The sequence below is a fragment of the Chrysemys picta genome, chromosome 2 (genome assembly GCF_011386835.1).
Source record: "Chrysemys picta bellii isolate R12L10 chromosome 2, ASM1138683v2, whole genome shotgun sequence".
In the NCBI taxonomy this organism is placed as follows: domain Eukaryota; kingdom Metazoa; phylum Chordata; order Testudines; family Emydidae; genus Chrysemys; species Chrysemys picta.
Genome location: NC_088792.1, coordinates 210,855,368 through 210,876,248, shown reverse-complemented (window position 1 = coordinate 210,876,248; position 20,881 = coordinate 210,855,368). Strand labels below are relative to the sequence as shown.

Here is a 20,881-nt window from a genome sequence, read left to right as displayed (position 1 = left end):
CCCGCTCATGATGCTTTGTGTAATGATGCTGAAACAGTTTAGTCCCATCTGGAACACTAGTTCCAAGTGATCTGTTGCTGACAAGGCTTTTAGGACTAACTCAAGTCAGTGCAATGTCTCAACAACATACTACACAAGAATACAGCCACAAGATCTCAAGTTTTTACTTCACCATTCATTTTCCAACAGGAAGAGCACTTTCACAGCACACTTTGAGAATGTCACACACAGCAACAATATATCCTGCCTGGTAACAAGTAGCATTACAAAGGGCAATAAAATAAGTATACAGAAAATGATTTCATCTTCAGGATTTTCTAATTCATACCACCCCATTCAATCAGTTCATCTTCTAAATGCATTGTTTCACAGAAATAAATCTTCTGACAGACTAATTCTAGTGAGGTCTAGACAGGATTAAAAAGTTTTATATATAAAATATATAAGAAGCAAAAGATTAGATACTTTTTAGTCAAAATGTCAATGAAAAACGCATAAGCGCTTTCTTGAGTTCTAATTTCTATTTCAGTAGGAGAAAAACCTCAAAACATGTTCATCTTTATTTCTTGCCGCAGTTCCATTGTGATAATCAGCTTCGGTTCTGTTAAGATTTCTAATTTAATTTTAGTTGAATCAGAAGAGTCCAAAGTACAAGCCAGAGTTTCAATATAGACTGAACGCCAAGGATCCATTTTGATTCAACCTGTAATCTGAAAGATTTCTATAGTAAAGATAAAGATTACAGCTATCTGCTCCACTTTATGTAAACTGAGCGCAGCTAGCAGGAGACCCTGACATGTTGCCAACTCATCCCTCTGGACAGTTCAGGCTTGCTCCCCACCATATTGCATGCAAATATATTTAGACAGGCATCTTAAGCCATATTCCATTTATGTGAAGGGGAAAAAAAGTGATTTTAAAACATGTGAAAGATGGTTATATTAAGAAATCAGATTTTTGTGATGGCTATCTGTAATTTAATTTTCTTTTTTGTTTGTTTGTTTTAAATGTGGAAAAATGGGCTACACCTACATTGTGTATAAACAGATACAGAATCTTAAACCAGTTAGGTTTTAGGGGTGGCAAAGGGAAGGATGATAGGGACTACTGCTCTTCCCTACCATTTACACTGTAACCACTACTAATCTGGAATTGTCAATTTAAAAAAAACCTAAGACATTTAAGCTCTAAATCATGCAAAATATGATTAACTCAGCTACAATAATCTAATGTAACTGAAAGGTTGGTTAAATCATCAGAACATTAGATGTGGTGACATTCTATTCTCACAGTGCCATTCTAAAATCCCAAGAGCCTGACTTGCAGGCCAATATAAAAAACACAAGCACCAGGGTACACTCATTGTGTTTTCCTTTTTGGTATTCCAAGTCAACCACAGATTCCCTCGTCTTTGGAAGGTGACATTTACCACTGCACTAACATGGTTAGAAGCAGTGAACTTGTTTCTTTTAAAGCAGTTATGCATTCAGTGCTATTCATTGTATATTATTGGTGGATCTCCATCACTTGAAAATGGTGACTTCTTTCCATGTTTCTGCACATGATCTTCATTCATTTTTTCCAAAGCTTCAATCTGTAAGATAGAAATAAATCCACTCTGAAGTTTTTATAAAAACTGGGCCTGTAAGCAAGTGCTTCAAAATATTGTGTTAAAACAGTTAGTTTACAGGAGTAAACTAGTTCAAACATTATGATCCATTTCCTGAATATCTAACACTCTCAATGGTTCAGCCACACCAGCTTTAATCAAGGGTGTGATATGCAAAGTTTAGGAGATTTTAAGAAGGATCTACCTTGAGCAAATTAATGGAACAGAAGTGCATACAATGCTTTCAGGTTCAGGGACAGGGTTTTTTGAGGGGGAAGGAGGTGGTCCCCAGAGTCTAGACTGTGTCCAGAATTTCCCCAAAAGCGGTGTGGAAGTTCCAGAGTAGCCTCATGATGATGGGACAGCCCAGCCCACACCATCTCCCATGTCAATGGTACTAGCAGAGCAGTAAATAAAGTCATACTCAAGTGCTTTACATGATTAAAATAGTACAGTCCTATTCTGTTTTGGTCTGCAGCCTGTAAAGAGCTAGTGTGGGGCACTACTTTCTCTAATACTTATAGAAGAGAAGACAAAGAAATGAAGAGAAAAGAAGGAATGTAAATAGGGAGATAGTGGGGCTTCACACTGGTGTCCCTAACGGCTTGGAAGTTATGGTTTGAAGCTTACAGAGGGGCTATCCAAATTAGTCTTTGAAAGATCAGACTGCATAACAACATTCACACATTAATGCATCTCTCCCTATTATTGCAAATCATAAAACAAAATAGTCAAAGGATTTTGTAGGAGAACACCAAAACCATCTTACAACTCAATGAAACATGGACACTTACCAGCATTTGAGAGTGGAGAAAAACAAACAACACTGGTAGCAGTTCCCTAGAATGTTACATTGTGTCTTATTTCTCTCCTTTGGCTGAGCACAATGGTAGCACAGCCAGTCCAGGAGCTGACTAGAACTAAATTTCTCACCCCCTACATGTTTCTGCATTAATACAGAAATACATAGCTTTATGGCTGGGACCAGCATGGGTCTGCACTGCTAGGGCCTATCGGGGCAACTCTCCAATGCTTTACTACTACTAAGTGCCCTTTTACCTAGTAACTCAAGAATGCTTGAAGACATTAAACATTTCTCTATATATACACACATCCCCTCTTCCTCAAGACAGCTCCCCTTTCATCTGATATTTTTCAGAATGTAATTGATATGACATCAGGACACATTTAAAAGAAATGAGTTACAGCCAAGATTTAAAAAAAAAAAAAAAACAAATCAGGAAGTTAAATGTGACTTTAGAAGTCTAATTTTAGGATCCTAAATTTTTGAGAATCCTAGCACATAAGCCAGTGGTCCCCAACCTTTTTCGTCTGGCGGGCACCAAAAAAGGCCGAGTGCTGCCAGCGGAGGGGAAAAAAAAAAAAAAAAGAAAGAAAGCCGACCAATACACGGGCGTGGGCGCCATGGCACCTGCAGGCACCATATTGGGAACCCCTGACATAAGCTTTATCTTTAGGTTCTAATCTTTTGCATTTAAAATTATTGAAAATAAGCAGTAAAAGTTATATAATTTTTTTAACAGCTTCTTTGTCCTTGCGTGACCCCACTAGTATTTTTATTAAAAAAACCTTTCATTCAGTGGTTTAAGAAACATTGTGACTTACATATAACTGAGGTTGTTTTAATTAAGATAACATAAAGAGCTATTAACCTACAACTGGTGTAATTTGTCTGTATCAGCTTCTGTTATTGCTATTTCAACCTAGAAAAATCGGAATTTAAAAAGCTGGAGATTTATGTTTACTTTAGTTTCACCAGCTATCCTAACAGGATTAGTCATATAACTAAGAATGTTGAAGAAATAGGATTGTGGCTGGCCACTAGCTAGCTAGTTGACCTTAATTTACTAACATTAGATATCACCCACAGAGAGAATCTTACCTCAGCTAGGAAATCAGCTTCATTGTCAGCTGCAATATTTAAACCTGAGACAGCATTGAAGAGCTCCCGTTCATTAAGTGCTTCTGATACACCTCCCTTCTGGAAGAACTGTTAAAAATGAAAGAATGTATTACAGTGTCTTTAATCATGAGTTTATAAAATTGTACACACAGTGCATTTCACAAACTACAATTACTAATCAGATATGGAAGTAGCACTTAAATTTGACTCCCCTCTGCCCTCCCCACCCCCCAAGACAACCAAGCAACGTGATCCAAGAGCAGGTTTCAATTCTAGGAGCACCATTTTATTCCTCTCTAATCTGAATCTCACTCCAATATGGTCTTCCTGTATCTAAACACATCACTCAACATTTACAAGTGATAATTTCCAAAACTGAATTTGATGATTTTATCAACTTCATATATTTAAAAGTCTGTTCCCCATCCCCAGAAAAAGCCTTTTACATCAGAGTTTAACTGCAGAAAAAAAAAACAGAGGTCACGAACTGCAGAACTCCTACCTGTGAAACATTCCTGCAGTCTCTGAACAAAAACTCAAGTCCATGAGGGTGAGTTGGCTCCACAGATTGACTTACATCAATTAACCAGACCTAAAGTAAACAGGTAAACGTACTGGTTCACATAGTGCATAAAGACACTCAACATTAAATACACCTTTTTTTCTACTTTAAGAATATGCTCACCTTTCCATCATGCCATAGCATGTTGTACTCACTCAGGTCAGCATGAACAAGTGAGCACTCTTTATATAACTGTTGCATCATCTGCGAGAGGTCAGACAAATTATCAATTAAGCAAAGAATACTTGTTTGAGTGGTAATTAATCAGCACTATTTGTACATCCAGGGTAAAGCAAAGCATTTTTTCCATCCAACTAGCAGTCACATTTCAAGAGTACATGCAGTTGGTTAATGTGAGGAATTGTGACTTCACATCTTTTATTCCTGTTAAATAGAAACTAAATGTTCGAAATTTCAAGGAAAACAGTTATGCTAAAGAAAAGCATTAAGACTAGTAAACTTATCTGAACTCTGTCAACCAGTCCAACTGCAGTAGACAGATAGGCATGTATAGGCAACTCTTTTACCTCATCCTCTATCAAACAGATAAGCACTCACTGATGACTTTTCCCAGAATCATAACATTAGGAATTACACAAAATGAATTAAGTTGAACTTCAACAGTGAGAGTCCAAATACTCCAACACTAAGTAGGAGAAAGACACCTCTGAGATTCAGTCTTACTTTGTTCATTCAAGGTTTCTGCATCTGCATTATATCTGCAGAATGTCAACTGAGTTCCTTTGAGCTATGACCTCATCTTTCTTTATGTATTGAACAGTGCCCAACACCGACTAAGTTCAGTTTAAACGACATATGTGTAGCTCCACAAGTCTCAGAATTTAACTGCAAGGAATCTTTAGTTTCTACCTAGCTTTTCTCACTATGACTACAGAAAAACAAGTCATAAGAGTGATTGAGAGTACGTACATACAGCTGACAAAATATTATTTTATCCAGCTGAAGTGGAGAATAAGCAATTAAGTATTTACAATTGCAGGTCAATGGCTATAAATTTTATTCTCTAGCACTCACACTGATGGGTATATATCAGACTGGCTGAGACAGTTAAAGGGCTTAAGGCTTGGTCTACACTAACCCCCCAAATCGAACTAAGGTACGCAACTTCAGCTACGTGAATAACGTAGCTGAAGTTCAAAGTACCTTAGTTCGATCTTACCTCGGTCCACACGCGGTAGGCAGGCTCCCCCGTCGACTCCGTGGTACTCCTCTCGTCTAGCTGGAGTACCGCAGTAGACGGCGAGCACTTCCGGGTTCGACTTATCGCGTCCAGACAAGACGCGATAAGTCGAACCCAGAAGTTCGATTGCCAGCCGCCGAACTAGCGGCTGGGTATAGACGTACCCTTAGAGTAAAGTCCTCCACTGTTTTTTTGAAACCGGAATAACTTTCATCCCACCTTAGTTACCCTCACACTTCCATCTCACCCCCCAAACAAATCAACAAGAGAGTTTGGTTAATGGAGCCACTTAAATGTTACTTAGAAAAGGTACATTAGAGAGATGAAATATGATAATACAAGTATTTATATAGGACCAGAAGAATTCACAGAGACACTCACTAGATCACTAATATTCTTTACTCCTAAGGGAATTCTGCACCAAAAAAAAAATTAAAAGTTCTGCACACAATATTTTAAAATTCATCAAATTTTATTTGTCAATAAATAAATGTGGAAGTTCCAGCATGGTGTGGGCAGGCAAGCTGGCTCAACCTGGCAAGATCCAAGTGTGGAGGGGCTTAGCGTGTGTGTGGGGGGAATCCAGGTGTGGGGGAGCTTGCTGGGAGGTTCTGGGTGCAGGGGCAATGCAAGACTCTGCACAGGGGGTCCAGGTGAAGGTGGTTGTGACTCGGCAGGATTGTCTGGGTGCAGAGTGGAGGGTCCGGATGCAGGGGGTGAGGCTCAGCAGGGTGGGAGTGCCAAATGCACAGGGGTTAGGAAGATGTGTGTGTGGGGGGAAAAAGATCAGTCCCCTTTAGTGATCCCCACCCCCGCACTGAGGAGCAATTGTGGCAGGAAGTGGGGCGGGGAAGGGGGAAGATCTTTGTGCAGCCAGGAGAGGTTTCTGGGGATGGGTCTGACCCAGCACTGGCTCCTTGCAGGGGAAGAACATGTCCCATCCTCCCTTGCTCCCAGCCTAGTCAGGACTAGCAGCTGAGCCCAGCACAGGGTAGGAGCCACCAGCCAGAATGTCCCTAGCCTCCCTCCCCTGTGATTACCTCTCCACCAGTTGCTCCGGGCACGTGAAATGACGTGCTCACGCTGCTAGGGAGGGGCACGTGACCGCTCCTGTGGCTTCCCTTTGCTTTCCCGTCAGAAAGTCATTTTTTCTGCACAGAAGCAAAGAAATCTGCAGAGGACATGAATTCACAGTGGCGCAGAATTCCCCTAAGAGTAATTCTTCCTAAACCTGGGACCTTTGACCTGGAATAGCGGTTTTCTACCAAGCGCCATTTTGCCACCACTCAGCATTAAGTTTGTTTTCTATCCAAGAAAATTCCAAGTCTTATTTTTCCTCTCATGCATCATTTCTGATTTATCCTAGTTTATTCATACGCCACAAAATATACCTATTGCAAAACATTGCTAATATGGAGGTCCAGAGGTTTTAATATATTGTGAAGAATACATATATACAACTGTCACCTATACCAGTGCTTCTCAAAGCCGGTCCGCTGCTTGTGCAAGGAAAGCCCCTGGCGGGGTCCGGGCCGGTTTGTTTACCGGCTGCGTCTGCAGGTTCGGCCGATCGCGGCTCCCACTGGCCGCGGTTTGCTGTCCCAGGCCAATGGGGGCCGCGGGAAGAGCGGCCAGCACATCCCTCAGCCCGCGCCGCTTCCCGCAGCCCCCATTGGCCTGGGACAGCGAACCGCGGCCAGTGGGAGCCGCGATCGGCCGGACCTGCAGACGCAGCCGGTAAACAAACCGGCCTGGATCCCGCCAGGGGCTTTCCCTGAACAAGCAGCGGCCCGACTTTGAGAAGCACTGATCTATACTACTCTCCCAGGAATTGTTGCCAGAACGTTGGGTAAAGACATCAGCATCATCTTACATGAAGAATTTGATAGTAGGCCTTTTTCATGTCTTCACTATTGAGTTTTACTTCCTTCAGTTTAGGAGCTGGAACTTGATCCTGGCCAATGAAAGACATGACCAAGATGTGTTTCTTAAGCATAACCACTTGTGGACAAGGGATTCCTGCTTTCTGCATTCTGTAGATCAGAAGATAGATATTATTGCAAGAGTAAGTCAAAAATTCATGCTAGCCCTTCTCTGGTACTAAAACATTTTTGCAAGCTTATTCTGGATCAATGTAGTAATTCACCTAAAATATACATGAAAGCATTGGAAGCCATACAAAGGATTCCAAAAACATTATGCCTTGAAGGCTACAAACCTTTTGGTTTCATTTTAGATTGTAATTTTCAGAGGTAAATGCTAGTGGCTTCAAAGATTTGATTACAATAGGGGTCTGGCAACAATTTAAAATGACCAGACACTTTTTTACTTGAAAGATTTCCCAATATACAAAATAAAATAAATGTGCTCAGTTACACAATCCTGAACTTGAAAGCATATAGGGAATAAGGAGCTGAACATTTGTAGTATCTCAACTGTATGAATTAAAATTATATGTAATAAGATGTGAGAGTTGGAGTAAACATATGCATTAAGGCCCCCACAAAGTAGGACTTTACAGTGATATAGCAAAACTTCCTTGAAAAATAGGGAAAAAAAAGTCAGACACTAATACCAATTATACTGGTTTTGTACCTTGTTAGATTGTGCATTTCTTTCTCCGCCCACATACGGATAACCTTCCGTGGATTCAGTTTACTGAAGCGATCTTTAAACCTGAAGTCATCCTTAATATATTTGTCACGATTCTTGAATTCATTAAGGGTAGTTTTAAATACTTTTAAGGCACATTCTGGAGGTACAGCCTTATCATCCTCATCCGTTCTTATGATAAAAAAAAAAAACAAAAAAACAAACAAGAACAAAAATTAAATGTTTAATCTACATCTAGGTCTCTGCACAATCGAGTTTGTTTCTAAAAAAAAAGGTGTTTTAAGATCATGCAGAAACAAAACACTGCATATAATGTTGAAGTTAAGTCCATGAAAAGACTGCAGAGTTCCCTGGCTAAACTTGGTTCTTAAATCAATTATAGCAGTGGTCCCCAACCTTTTTGTGGCCAGTAGCACATTCATGTTTTCAGAAGAGTGTGGCGGGCGCCAACAATTTTTCAAGGCTTATTTTGTATTTGTACATTAAATACAAAAAACATATTTAATAATCCATAATATATGAATCCAGAGAGGAGAGAGAAGCCGGAGAGAAGCCGCGAGGACAGAGAACACCAGCGCCCGCAGCCCTGGAGTACTCTGTCCCCAGCAGGCTTGGGGCCACGGCTTCTCTCCCCTGCTGGGCACTAGGCAGGCCCCACACCTGCCGGGAACAGAGAACACCGGTACTTGCAGCCTGCAGTCCCGGAGTTCTCTGTCCCCGGCAGGCATGGGGCCATGGCTTCTCTCCCCTGCTTGGCACTAGGTGAGCGCAAATAAATGCCCCAGCGAGCGCTATGGCGCCCGCGGGCACCACGTTGGGGACCACTGAATTATAGTATTAATAGCTTGCGAAGGACTTCAGTTATGAAGACCAAAAGTTTATCAAGTAGGCTTATTATACATTTCTAGAATGAAATGGAACTGATACAGTTTAAATATTACTTGGTTAAATGAAACCTCTGTAAAAGGTGAAATGTGGAAATCATTGTATGTCCAATCACCACTAGCCCCTTTTTTATAGTTTACTTTCTTCCCTCTGTTGATGTTTGTCTGTACAGTGGATAGAGTTGAAACCCAGGTTAAAATTTTAACTCTACTTTTATGACAATTATGGAGCTGTCCTATAATAATTTATGAATACTGTAGGCCTGGTTATTGGTATCATGTTTACTATATGAATATGTTTGTTATATAAATATATTGGTTTATTCTCAAACACAGGGAGGTAGGAGAAGGATGGCTCAAGATACCTACTTCTCAGCAAACATTTAAGAGTTAAGGGACAATGCCAGAACGATTGGCTTTCCTGGTTCTGTCTCCAGTCAGCCTATGAAACTGGTTTGACAAGGAAAGGCCAAACCCCAGATGCAGGAGAACACAGAACTCTGGCAGGGTTAAAGTACACTTCAGGCACCTTTAAGAAGCTATGACTGCCTAGGTCACCATCAGGAATGGTAGCCCTTTATGTAAGAGACCTGATTGTTGATGTCAGTTTTAAAATTCTCTAACGCCTTGTTTCTATTGCTAAATAAAAACAATTGTTTTAAGAAGACTGTTTGGTCACTCTTCCACTTGCTCCCAAAGGGAAGAAATGCAGATGTCTAGCTGGACCTGTTGGGTTAAATAAGTGGTTGACACAGACCAAGTATTGCACCCAGATCCCAGCCTGAGTGGGATAATGGCAAGAAAAAAAAAGGACAGGTAAGGGCATGAGGCCTAACACTGAAGGGGGGCCCAGAACAAGGACACATGTCCAAGCCTATGAAGGTTTATACTTAAGTTTTACGTTAATTTTCTAGGCTATTTTTGGAGAAGGAAAATAGCAGGGATTTTTTTTAAATGTACTTTTTGGCTTTTTACAATTTTATATATAAACTTCAACTAGGGATGTAAAAGGTTAAACAGGTAACCGGTAAGCATTAGGCTTACCAGTTAACCCCAACGAGGCCCCTGAGAGCTACCTCAGTTAACCGTTAACTGATAATCATTTAACTGGTTAACTTTTTTAACTGCTATTTACATCCCTTACTTCAACAGGGACAATGATATTGTAAATACACATAAAAATCTCAGAATATGAAAACCCAGACTGCTCAAGTGTTTTGCTGCTTCTTCCTATTTTCGTATCGTCTCACCATTAAGGCCAGTGTTAGTAACTGATAACCACTCTGTGTCAGCAACTCATCACACCTGACATTCACTACACCTCACATACTGCTGTCATGATATTTATTTAAAAGGTGATGTGATTATACTGTTTGAAATCTAACACCACAAAGGTCATTAATGTCACTGTGAAATGCGTGTAACAACTTTGTAGGTGAAATTATGGATATTCTCTGATATATCCTGAAGACTAAACAGACAAAAGTGACAAAAAACAGGTTTCTTATATATAAAGGGGAAAGAAAATATAGGGACAGATGCCCTGTCTAGGAAAGAGGGCTCTATGTATTAACACTATATAAGGACACATTGATATCATGCTTTAAAGTCTTTGTCCAAACAAAGAGAGAAACAGGTTTTACCCAGACAGGAGGGAAGGCAGCTATCTACCTGTCTCCAATTAAATTAAGCCAGGTGTGAATAAATACAATGGAAGACGTATTTACATAGAAATCAGCAGGGTGATGGGAAGGGAAGAACAGCATGAGGTCATTCTGCTGCTTGAAACTAGATCATTGAACTTTGAGAGATATAAGCAAAGACAGAAGCCATCTTTCACATCCATCACTAGATAGACAAGGAAATAGAGCTGTTGGAAGCTGAGAAGGATGGGTCCTTCAACCAAGGGGGCAGAGATTGAAATCCTTGGAAAAACTGAATATATAGGAGAGAGAGACCTGCTTAGGCAAAACCAGCATCTTGTACTTCTGTGGAAGGTCCTGATTGAGGGAAAGTCAGACAGGGCTGGGAAGAAGGAAGACTGGTGATAGAAACCATCTTGAACAAAGCCTGTACCTTGCTAGACTAAATTTTAGACTTGTAGATGCATTTTTACCCACTTTTATTTGCTTATAACTACCTCTATTTTTATTTCTTTTACTTGGCATCATTCAGCCTACATCCTATTGTTAATAAATTTGTTTTATTTTTACTATAAACCAACTCAGGGCTGTGCTTGAGGGAAGGGTGTATTCATCCCAGTTAATAAGCTGCAATGTGCTTTTGTCTCTTTAAAGCAGGGGGTCGTGACCCAAGGTTATTACGTGGGGATTGCGAGCTGTCAGCATCCACCCAAACCCCACTTTGCCTCCAGCATTTACAATACTGTTCAATATATTAAAAATGTTTTAAATTGATAAGAGGAGGTCACACTCAGAGGCTTGCTTTATGAAAGGGGTCACCAATACAAAAGTCTGAGAACCGCTGCTTTAAGGGAACAAATGAACCTTATCTCTCAACTTGCCAGGGGAGAGCTGGGCATTGCAGTGCACACAATTTTGGGAAAATTCAGTACTGGGAGCATGTTGGGGTCACCTTGCTGGTTGTAACCAAGGCTGGTGAAAGCCAGAGTGGGGCTGCAGAGAAGATGCTGAACCAGGGCTGTCTAGCGCACCGACACACACTCATGGTGTGACCTGCATGCTTGTATGCTCACTGAGAGAGCTCCCAGCCTGGGAGCTACAGCAGCAAAGCACTGTAAGGCACCCTAGGGTTGCAGAGCAAGTAGTGACAACCCCTTGCTGGTCTGGATTGCACTCCAAAGCATGACAATCACACACTTACTTTCCTCCATAAGCATGAAAAACAACAGATTCTTTTCCTGTGCTAATGCAGCCAGTGATGGTCTCCAGTATCCCAGCATTGACCATCTTGTACAAAAGTAAACGTGTTTTAGGATCCACTGCTTTCTCCTACAGGAGAAAGGGAGAAACAAAGTAAACATGTGAATGATTTATCTAAATTCATTTAAACCTAGTGGTGGTTCTGATTATTTAGAGGATAATACCCTTTCCATCTGATTTGAATCAACTGGCAAAATGTGTTCTCATGAACAATCTAGGAGAAAAAGCATAAGTAGGTTGTTCTTGTTTCTACACTTTAGCAGAACAACTCTTTTATCCCAAGACTTATTTTACTTAATACTGTTTTTTATAGATTGTAAGCTCCTTGGGACAAGGACCACATCTTTTCTGTTATGCACAGAGAAGAGCATTATCAGCACTTCATATTGCACATTACATATTTGAGTCTCAAAGAGCTTTACAAACATGAAGCCTAAATACCTCATAGGTGTTTAGGTATTATACCCATTTTACTGACTAACAACACTGAGATGGACAGCACTTTTAACCTCTCTCTAAATCCCCATAACTCAGTGGCAAAAATCAAGACCATTGCACTAGAATTCGCCTCCCCCCCCCCCCCCCCCCAAAATCAACTGTTTCAACCAATCAGGAATACCAATTGGTTTTCTAGATGACAAGTTGAGGGAGTTCAAATAGCAACCTATCTTCCTGAAGCTCTAGTTACGAAGATAATTTAAAGTAGTATACTCCAGGTATCTAGGATTAATCCCCTCTTTTCTCAGGATTTCTATAACTAAGTTCTAGAGTAAATTCCAGAAATAGTTGTGAAGCAGATGATCAGCTCCAAGGTATTAAAGATACAGAAAACCCAAGCAAATTGGTAATAACTTGATTACTCTTATTTTGGGAAGCCTATCAAAATATTGCATGCATTTATATGGCAGCTGTGATCACATTATCTGAGCACAATACACGTGGCTTAAATGAAGGCAAAGTTTCCCACTATAGGAGTTAATACAATACAAACTTATTCAGTAATCTCCTAGTCAAACATTGCTCATTTGGTTTAGTCAAAATGGATTACTCTTTCTAAAATGTATCAAAATGATATGCAAGTTGGTATGGAAGGTTTGGGATTTAAAATGGCTTAGCACCAAGACATACAGCAGTAGAATGCTCCTTCTTCTCATGGAGCCTGGCACTTCGACGTTCCTCAGAGTATGCATGTTGCTTTAAGGCATTAAAGACTTGATTGGATAGTTTTAAATCCATTCCAATTCCATCTCCAACCTGGAAATCAGGTCCAAACTACAAACACACACACACAAAGTATTTTAAAAAAAGACTCTACTTGAGACAGACAAAGATACAGCAAACGAACAAGATTTTGATTCCAATATTCAAGAACTATTTTTTATAATGCTTAGCTTCAGAACTGGAAGAGTGGCTGCTTCAGTTAATGGCTTCTGTGTCAACATTCAACCAAGCAAGTTTTACAGAGTGCTAACGAAATGTTCCAATATAATTTTAAATCAAGAGCTAAGCAATTGCTCTCACCCACTCTTTAAGTAGATTACACATCATTTACCCTATAAAGATTATACTGGCGTGCATTTCCTTCTTTCCAATATTTTCTGATACAGCTATGTTAATGCAAATTGCAAATATTTACTGCTGTGAATAGACAGTGTAGAACACTGTCTTATAATCTAAGTGATTAAGACTCAGTTTCCCTGACTCAGGTAAGGTTTTTTTGTTCTGTTTTTTAAATCATTTGGATTACATGACTGGCATGTTTACCAGTGTAAGCTTGATGATTTTCCCCATTACTGAACTTGCTGGTATATTTGTGCTAAAGTAATTTCTGTACATAAACATTTTTGTATCACTTACATACAGTATTACTTGAACAACAGTTTAGAAATAAAGTTCAGTTTTCCACCAATACTTACCTCTATCAAAAAATTAATCCAAATGTTTCACAATCTTCATTTAAAGGACAGTTAGAATAACATACTGCAGCACACAAACATACATTTCTCTAAAATCCTCCAAATATTGATTGAATTAAGGCATTTATACATATGCTTGCACACACACGGTGGACCTTACGTTTTCCATTCGAGCAGTATTCTTTCTTCCACATACAACCTCATCATGTTTGGTGGTAATTTCTTTTCCTTTTCCTATAAAGCCCTTTTTTGGAGTAGTGGTGGGTTTATCTACAGATAGTGAACAATACAAGTCAAAGTTTATGTATACACAAGTATAGGTGTAATATATTTGTAGCTATTCCATGATGCCCACAATAAGCAAATAAATTTAATTAATTAAAAATGTAAAAAGCAAACAAGAGTCCCTTCTGTGAAGCATCCTGCACACTTCGTGGACTTCTAAAATAATACATCCTATGTTACACAGTCTGGCACATACTCTAGGAAGGAATAGATGACAGAGACACATAGGTCCTCCAAACAGGTAACCTCAAATACCCAGCTATTAAGACTAACCAATGTGTTCTTTGCTGCATATTGGGCATTGAAATCTTCATTACAAGGCACTGCCTTGATAACACACACACACATACACAACCACAGGCAACCTCATTTGTAATAAATAAAAACTTTACAAAGGGCACATGTAATCAGAGACCAATATATTAAAAATAGGAGCCTAAAGTTAGGCTCCTAAATTAAATAATAAAGAATAAACAAATAGAAAACAAACAGCATGATTTTCAGAAGTGCCAAGTACCCAGTATCTCTCATTTCTAATTTCAGGCTCTCATTTTTGAGAATCTTGGCTTATATAGTACATTTTGTACACACAGTAAATTCAACCAATACCTGCTCTATAGGGATCATGACGGGTATCCTGCCAGTCAACCTCATCTTCTGAGCTGTCACTATCCTCATAGGGATGCACCTTTCGGTAATTTTCAAAGGATATGGAGACTTGGGAAACAAAACAAATTAGAAAGTTTGTAATTAACATGCATTCACCACTACCTCGCAGCTCAGTCAATTCAAACAGGTGTCATAAAATAAATGTACTTGTTTGTCTAACAAGACTGTCATGTCTGAAGGTAGTACCTTTGCTATCTCCATTGAACTTTTTTTCCTCACGTCTAAGCTGTGCATCATACTCCCTGTCAAACTCCATTTGCAGCATCTGGGCTAGCATTAGGTCACTGGAAGTGTCAGTGTTTTCTCCTGTAATAAATGGCCCTTCGGCAACACTAAGCACAATAAAAAAAGGGAATAAAAGTTCTGTTAACATAGTAAACACACAGTCTTGTATCCCCTTAACTTATTCCAGACTGAATACAGAATCTTGGAGAAACTGCATTTAAATGCAAAACTTCTCAATAATTAACTATGGTTAAGGTTAAGATTTTGTCATGGTTATTTTAAGGAAAAGTCACAGATAGGTTGTGGGCAAGAAACAAAAATTCACATAAGCCCGTGACCTATCTGTGACTTTTACTAAAAATAACAGGGGATAATGCATCCCTTTTAGGAGTCCGATTTGTCTTGCATACCCCAAGTTTCACTTCACTTAGAAGTGCTTGCTTACAAAATCAGACATAAAAATACAAAAGCATCACAGCACACTATTTCTGAAAGTTTGCTTATCCTCTCATTTTGTCTATATGAAATTTTAGTTTGTACTGACTTTGCTAGTGTGCTGCGTACTTCTGGTTGAGAACCACTGGTCTAAAGAGCCCTCTCCACAAAAGTAGTATGAACTGGGGAGAGAACAAGATTATGAGGGGATCTCATGAAGAGATCCACATGATTCATATACTGGAGAACCACTGGAATAGGTGTTTTTAAACAATACATTTCTAGAGGCGCTACCATAAATGGACCAAGGAAAGGGTGACAGAGAGGAAAATACTTACTATGGTACTGTAACTACACACCTTTACTTAAGATACCATGTAGGAAGACCTACGATGACTCGGCAATCATCAAGTTTACTAACCCAGGATTTAAGTTCAAAGGCGATTAACTTACATAACCACCTCAGGAAAAGCAACTTTTTCTTCTTCCAGTTGCAGCTCTTTTGCCAACTGTTCACTCATCACATCAGCAAGAGAGCATGATATTGCTTCATTTTTAGGGGTTCCCCATGGACACTGCAAAGAAACATTCTGTTGAAATACAGCAACTAGATATACAGGCTACTTTGTTTGTTAGTACAGTTAAACTACCAATAGGTTCAGCACAAACTGATGTAGTCTTGATTTCTCTTTCCTTCACAGACTCACAAATACTGTTAGACTAAAGTACAACAGTACTCCTTTAAGTGACTACCATAAGGTAAATAGGGAAGAGGGCAGTGCCAATACTTCAGAGGGTTTGGATTGTTAAAGAATATATTCACAACACAGTATGTTGTAAGAGCCACCTGGTAATAGCAGACAGTCAGAACTGGGAATTTCTGTAAAACCTCCCTTTTGAGAAAGTTATGTGAACAACAGTTTGGGGCTGAAGTTTACCATATTCTCTCTCAGTTCAGAATTCCCCTCCCCCAATTTGGAAAAATTATCTGTTCAAACATTTGAATGACAAAAGTTAAATATCTTTGAATATTAAGTTATAAATGTGCAAAATGCATTCGTTCAGCCAAGTCTCCAAGTTAAAACTGCTTGAAAGGTCATAGTAAACGGTAACAATTAAAAGTTACATATTGATTGGTAATGAAGTCCATGGGGCTGGGCTACTCTAAGAAGGGAGAAATTAGCTCACAAGTTTAAATCCTTTGTAGACTTCAAGCACCAAATCCTGCAAATACAATCATGCAGGATAAACTTTGCACCTGAATACAGTCCAACTGAATGTGGATGCAATTTCAGAATATCTGGCCCTAAGTTTCAGGCACTTTTACATCCAAGATAGTGTGTCCCAGTAAAGAAACCTGTTATTTTCAAGAATTGTGTTTCATCGCCAACGGGGAGAACAATTTTTAAGCTGGCCACCAACTCACTCTAGAGGTTTTATTAGAGATAGTATTGCCATAGCACAACACCTACAGATCTTGATCAAGTCAGGTCCACATCGTGCCAAGCACTGTATAAACAAAGCAAAATTCATCTTAAACAGTAACTTACTCTAAGGAAAAACACATTGAAGTTAATATCTATTTTTTTAAAAATCCAGTAGAATGTGTTATACATTTCTCAGCAACGTATTTTTTAGACTGAAACAAAATGAAAACTAGAGAGCAGACTTGTTTGTTTCAGTGCCCTTTGAAGCATCAAGGAGAAGGAAAGATCTGTTTGCCAAATGGTAAGAGAATAGAGAGGAAAGATATATTAGCAGCTTTTAGGCAGCCAGGATAAAATCCCATGTGGGATAGTGGGGATCACCAAATAATCACAAGTACAACTAAAGGTTTCCTTTCCAGACTCTGGAAACTATAACAGACAACACATTCCTTCAAAATCTCTGAGATGTACCCAAAAAAGATTTAATAGGTCTAAATTCTGGATCCAATGTGAGTTTTGTTACCGACTTAAACAGGGCTAGAGTTTTGCCCAGAATCAAGGTCTGAGTGCACTGACCCTCCTGTCAGGGGTCCAACAGGAACTTTAGCCAGCAAGCAGTAGGCTGAACAGAAACTTATCAATTTCAGTTCACTGCTGACTTCAGACCTTTGTCTATTCCACTGCAGCCTGCTCATCAGTTTTGGCAACCAACTCTGAGCCCTTTTTTTGCTGAAAAGATTTGAGTATACTCTAAATTGCCTGAAGAAATTAAGAGTAAAGTATTTGAGAACTGAAAATGTTAAAAGATGTTTGTTTATTTCATCTATGTGCATTTCTCATTGCCATGCACAAAGTCTGCTGAGTTAGAGCTGAATACGTCTTGCCATGTCCTTCTGCAGGCATAGTTAAGTCTTTTTTAGTCTACAAGCATATGTCATTACAGTGAGGACAAAGTTATTAAAGGCCAGAGTAGATCACTATCTTTCAGAGTTTAATACAATAGGTCAAGGCTGGTTAGGTCACACTATACCCAAATTACATTCTGGAAAAGGTTTCAAGCCACAGACAAAAAATGATTTCTACATGACTGTAGCAGTTAGATGTCCCACTTTAGGCTACACCAGCAGGTTTGAGACAAGTTCCGCCTCTCTCCTGGCACCTGAGAGTGGACCCTAAGGCTATATTTAATCACTTCTATGAGGGAACAGTTTAATAATCCCATCAGAGCAGATACACAGTAATGGAGCATCTAAAATGGGCTCTACCACTGGCATGCCAAATTTTAACTCAAATACCAAATGGATCTATTGGTAGATGTGGTCATGCTTAGTACTTACATGGCACTTAGCACATTCAAAGCACCATGCAAACATGAATCCAATTTGAACCCTACTGCATTAGATGTCAGAAGAGAAGTGAAAAATGACTTGCCCAAAGCCTTGCAACAGTTAGGACACAGAAGCTCTTGGTTCTCAGACCTTTCCTCAGGACCATGGTGTCTTTTGCTACCTGTCAGGATGGTCTTTGTTCCGGGTAGTGCAGATCTGAGCATCCCAGATACAAACCTCACAAATGCAACCTGTAATACCCTCCCTGCTTCTCCCAGCACAGATTGAAGGCAAGCCTAGCAACAGCCTATTTAACTTTGTTGTGGTGTTTCCTTCCTAGTTAAGGGCAGGGAGAGAGAAAGGGGAGGTTTTAGGGCATCTGCCTTAACATTGTATCAGAACAATATCATACAAGAAATCTGGATGACCTTGACAACTGGAGAAACAGAAATCAGATGAAATTTAATAGTGCAGTCATGCACTTAAGGACTAACAACAAGAATTTTTGACATAAGCTGTGGACGTATCAGTTGGAAGCAACAAAGGAGCAGAAAGATCTGGGTGTACTGATCAATCACAGTATGATGTGATCAATGTGACGTGGCAATGAAAAAGGATAGTGCAATCCTAACATGCATCAGATGAGGTATTGCCAGGCAATAGGGAAGTGTTACCACCATTATACAAGGCAATGGTGAGACCTCATCTGGAATATTATGTACAGTTCTGGTCTCCCACATTTAAGAAAGATTAATTTAAAAGGGGACAGGTGGAGAGAAGGGCTACTAAAATGATCAGAGAAATGAAGAACCTACCTTACGAGAGGAGTCTTAAGAAGTTTGGCTTATTTAGCCTAACATAACAAAAGCTCAGGGGAGATATGATTTCTCTCTATAAATACATTAGAAGAGTAAACACAAGTGGGGGAGATGAGTTATTTAAGTAAAGGACCAATGTTGGCATAAGAACAAAGACAAACTAGCCATCAATAAATTTACGCTAGAAGTCAGATGAAAATTTCTAACTATCAGAAGAATGAAGTTCTGGAACAGTTATCTAAGTGGGGGCAAAAAAAAAAAACCCTCACCTGTTTCAAGACTAAACTTGATAAATTTATGGAAGAGATAGTATGATGACATTGCCCACAATGGTATGTAGCCTACCCATGACTGCTATCAACAAATATCTCCAATGGCTACAGAAGGGGAGGGCTTCAAGTACTACATAAAATTCTTTCCCACATCTGTCTGGAGGGTCCTGCTTACATACTCAGGGTCTAACAGCTCACCATATTTGGGATCAGGAAGGAATTTTCCCAGGTCAGATTGACAGAAACCCTGGAGATTTTTTTACCTTCCTCTGTAAAGTGGGGCACAGATCACTCACTGGTCTGAACTAGAGTATATGGTTGATTCTCTATAACTTGAAGTCTTTAAATGAAGATTTGAGGACTTCAGTGACTCAGCCAGAGATTATGGGTCTATTACAGGAGTGGGTTAGGTTCTGTGGCCTGCAACGTGCAGGAGGCCAGACTAAATGATCATGATAGTCCCATCTGGCCCTAAAATCTATAAGCCTAAAACCTCACTTGTCCCTAGAGAGGAAGAGCAGCTGTGGCGCAGCTCAGGGAGTGACACTGGAAACACGAGCGCTAGGAACTGCCTGGGGCCCGGACCAGTCTCTGCTGCCATCCGCAAGCCCCAGAAGGAGGCGATGAGGGAGGCCGTGGGCCCCCCAACACCGTCCTTCCCCGCAGGGCTCGGGTCAGCCCTGGGCTTGGGGCGGTCGGTCAAATCCGGTCTCGCTAGCTGTGAGAAAGCGGGAATTGGTCCTGCTGTTGGGAATTGGTCCTGCTTTGAGCAGGGGGTTAGACTAGATGACCTCCTGAAGTCCCTTCCAACCCTGATAGTTTATGATTCTCTGAGGAGGAAGCGGAGCCCGGAGCCGCCGCCTGCAGTGACTCATCAGCGGCTCCTCCAGTCCCTGCAGAACCGGACTCTCCCCTCCCACGCAGCAGAAACCCCTGGGGCAGGGCTTCCCGCGGGGAAGGGGACTCGGAACGGACCTTCGCCACCCGGGGGAGACCCTCATAGTACCGCCCCTCACCTTGCTCTGCCAGGCGGGGCCCGGGCCGGCCTCGGGAGCGGCGGCGACTCCTATCGGATCCATCTGCGCATCCAGAGAGCGGGGCGGCGGGGAGGAGACAGACACGGCGCGCGGGGAAGGCGGCGGCGGGCGGGAGACAGACACGGCGCGCGGGGAAGGCGGCGGCAACGGGGCTGAAGTCCGGGCACCGGCAGCAGCGTTAGACACACAATGAAACCAGCACTTCCGGCTTCTCCCCACTTCCCTCTCCCCGTGACCTTCAGCTCAGACTTCCCATTGGTCGAGGAAAGTACTTCCGTTGTTCTGACACGCCTATTGACGGTGATGTCATCGACCTCTCCATCGCCGACGTTCCACTTCCCACTGTTCTGCTCCGGCGTATGACCCCTCCCTGTGAGCTGCTATGGAACTCTAAGCCTTGGGGCTGTGGCGCTAGCCCCTCAGTACAGGGCAGGGGCAGCAGGGGTAGAGAGCAGTAAAGGAGTAATGGGGAATTTGAAGTGTTTTCCCAGAACCTGAAAACAGAAACTCTGCCCGCAGAAGAAGTGGGGTTTTTACCCAGGAAAGTTTATGCCCAAATAAATCTGTTAGTCTTTAAGGTGCCACGGGACTCCTTGTTGTTTTTTAAGAGAAGGACACAGCACAACGCCCTTAGTTACGCACCCATTACAGCAAACACTAGTACAGCTATTCAACAGGTTGAAAAGGAGTCAAAGGTGCCTCAGATGTTATTCATGGCAACCAAACATCCTAAGCCCACTCAGACACGCTCTTCCCTGCTATGTGTTCTTGTC

At 40.8% G+C, this 20,881-nt stretch overlaps 1 protein-coding gene across 1 annotated transcript; it reads right to left on the bottom strand.

Annotated features, from left to right (window-relative positions):
• Positions 1–148: 148 nt before the first annotated feature.
• RIOK3 (RIO kinase 3) lies at positions 149–20,347 on the bottom strand. Its single transcript, XM_005282773.5, has 13 exons — positions 20,088–20,347; positions 15,680–15,801; positions 14,753–14,898; positions 14,507–14,614; positions 13,773–13,882; positions 12,825–12,968; positions 11,638–11,765; positions 7,892–8,080; positions 7,170–7,329; positions 4,219–4,299; positions 4,036–4,125; positions 3,513–3,620; positions 149–1,594 (listed from the first exon to the last, which is right to left on the bottom strand). The coding sequence occupies exons 1-13, from the start codon at positions 20,148–20,150 to the stop codon at positions 1,493–1,495; spliced, it is 1,551 nt and encodes a 516-aa protein (XP_005282830.2). The 5' UTR covers positions 20,151–20,347; the 3' UTR covers positions 149–1,492.
• Between the last annotated feature and the right edge of the window lie 534 nt (positions 20,348–20,881).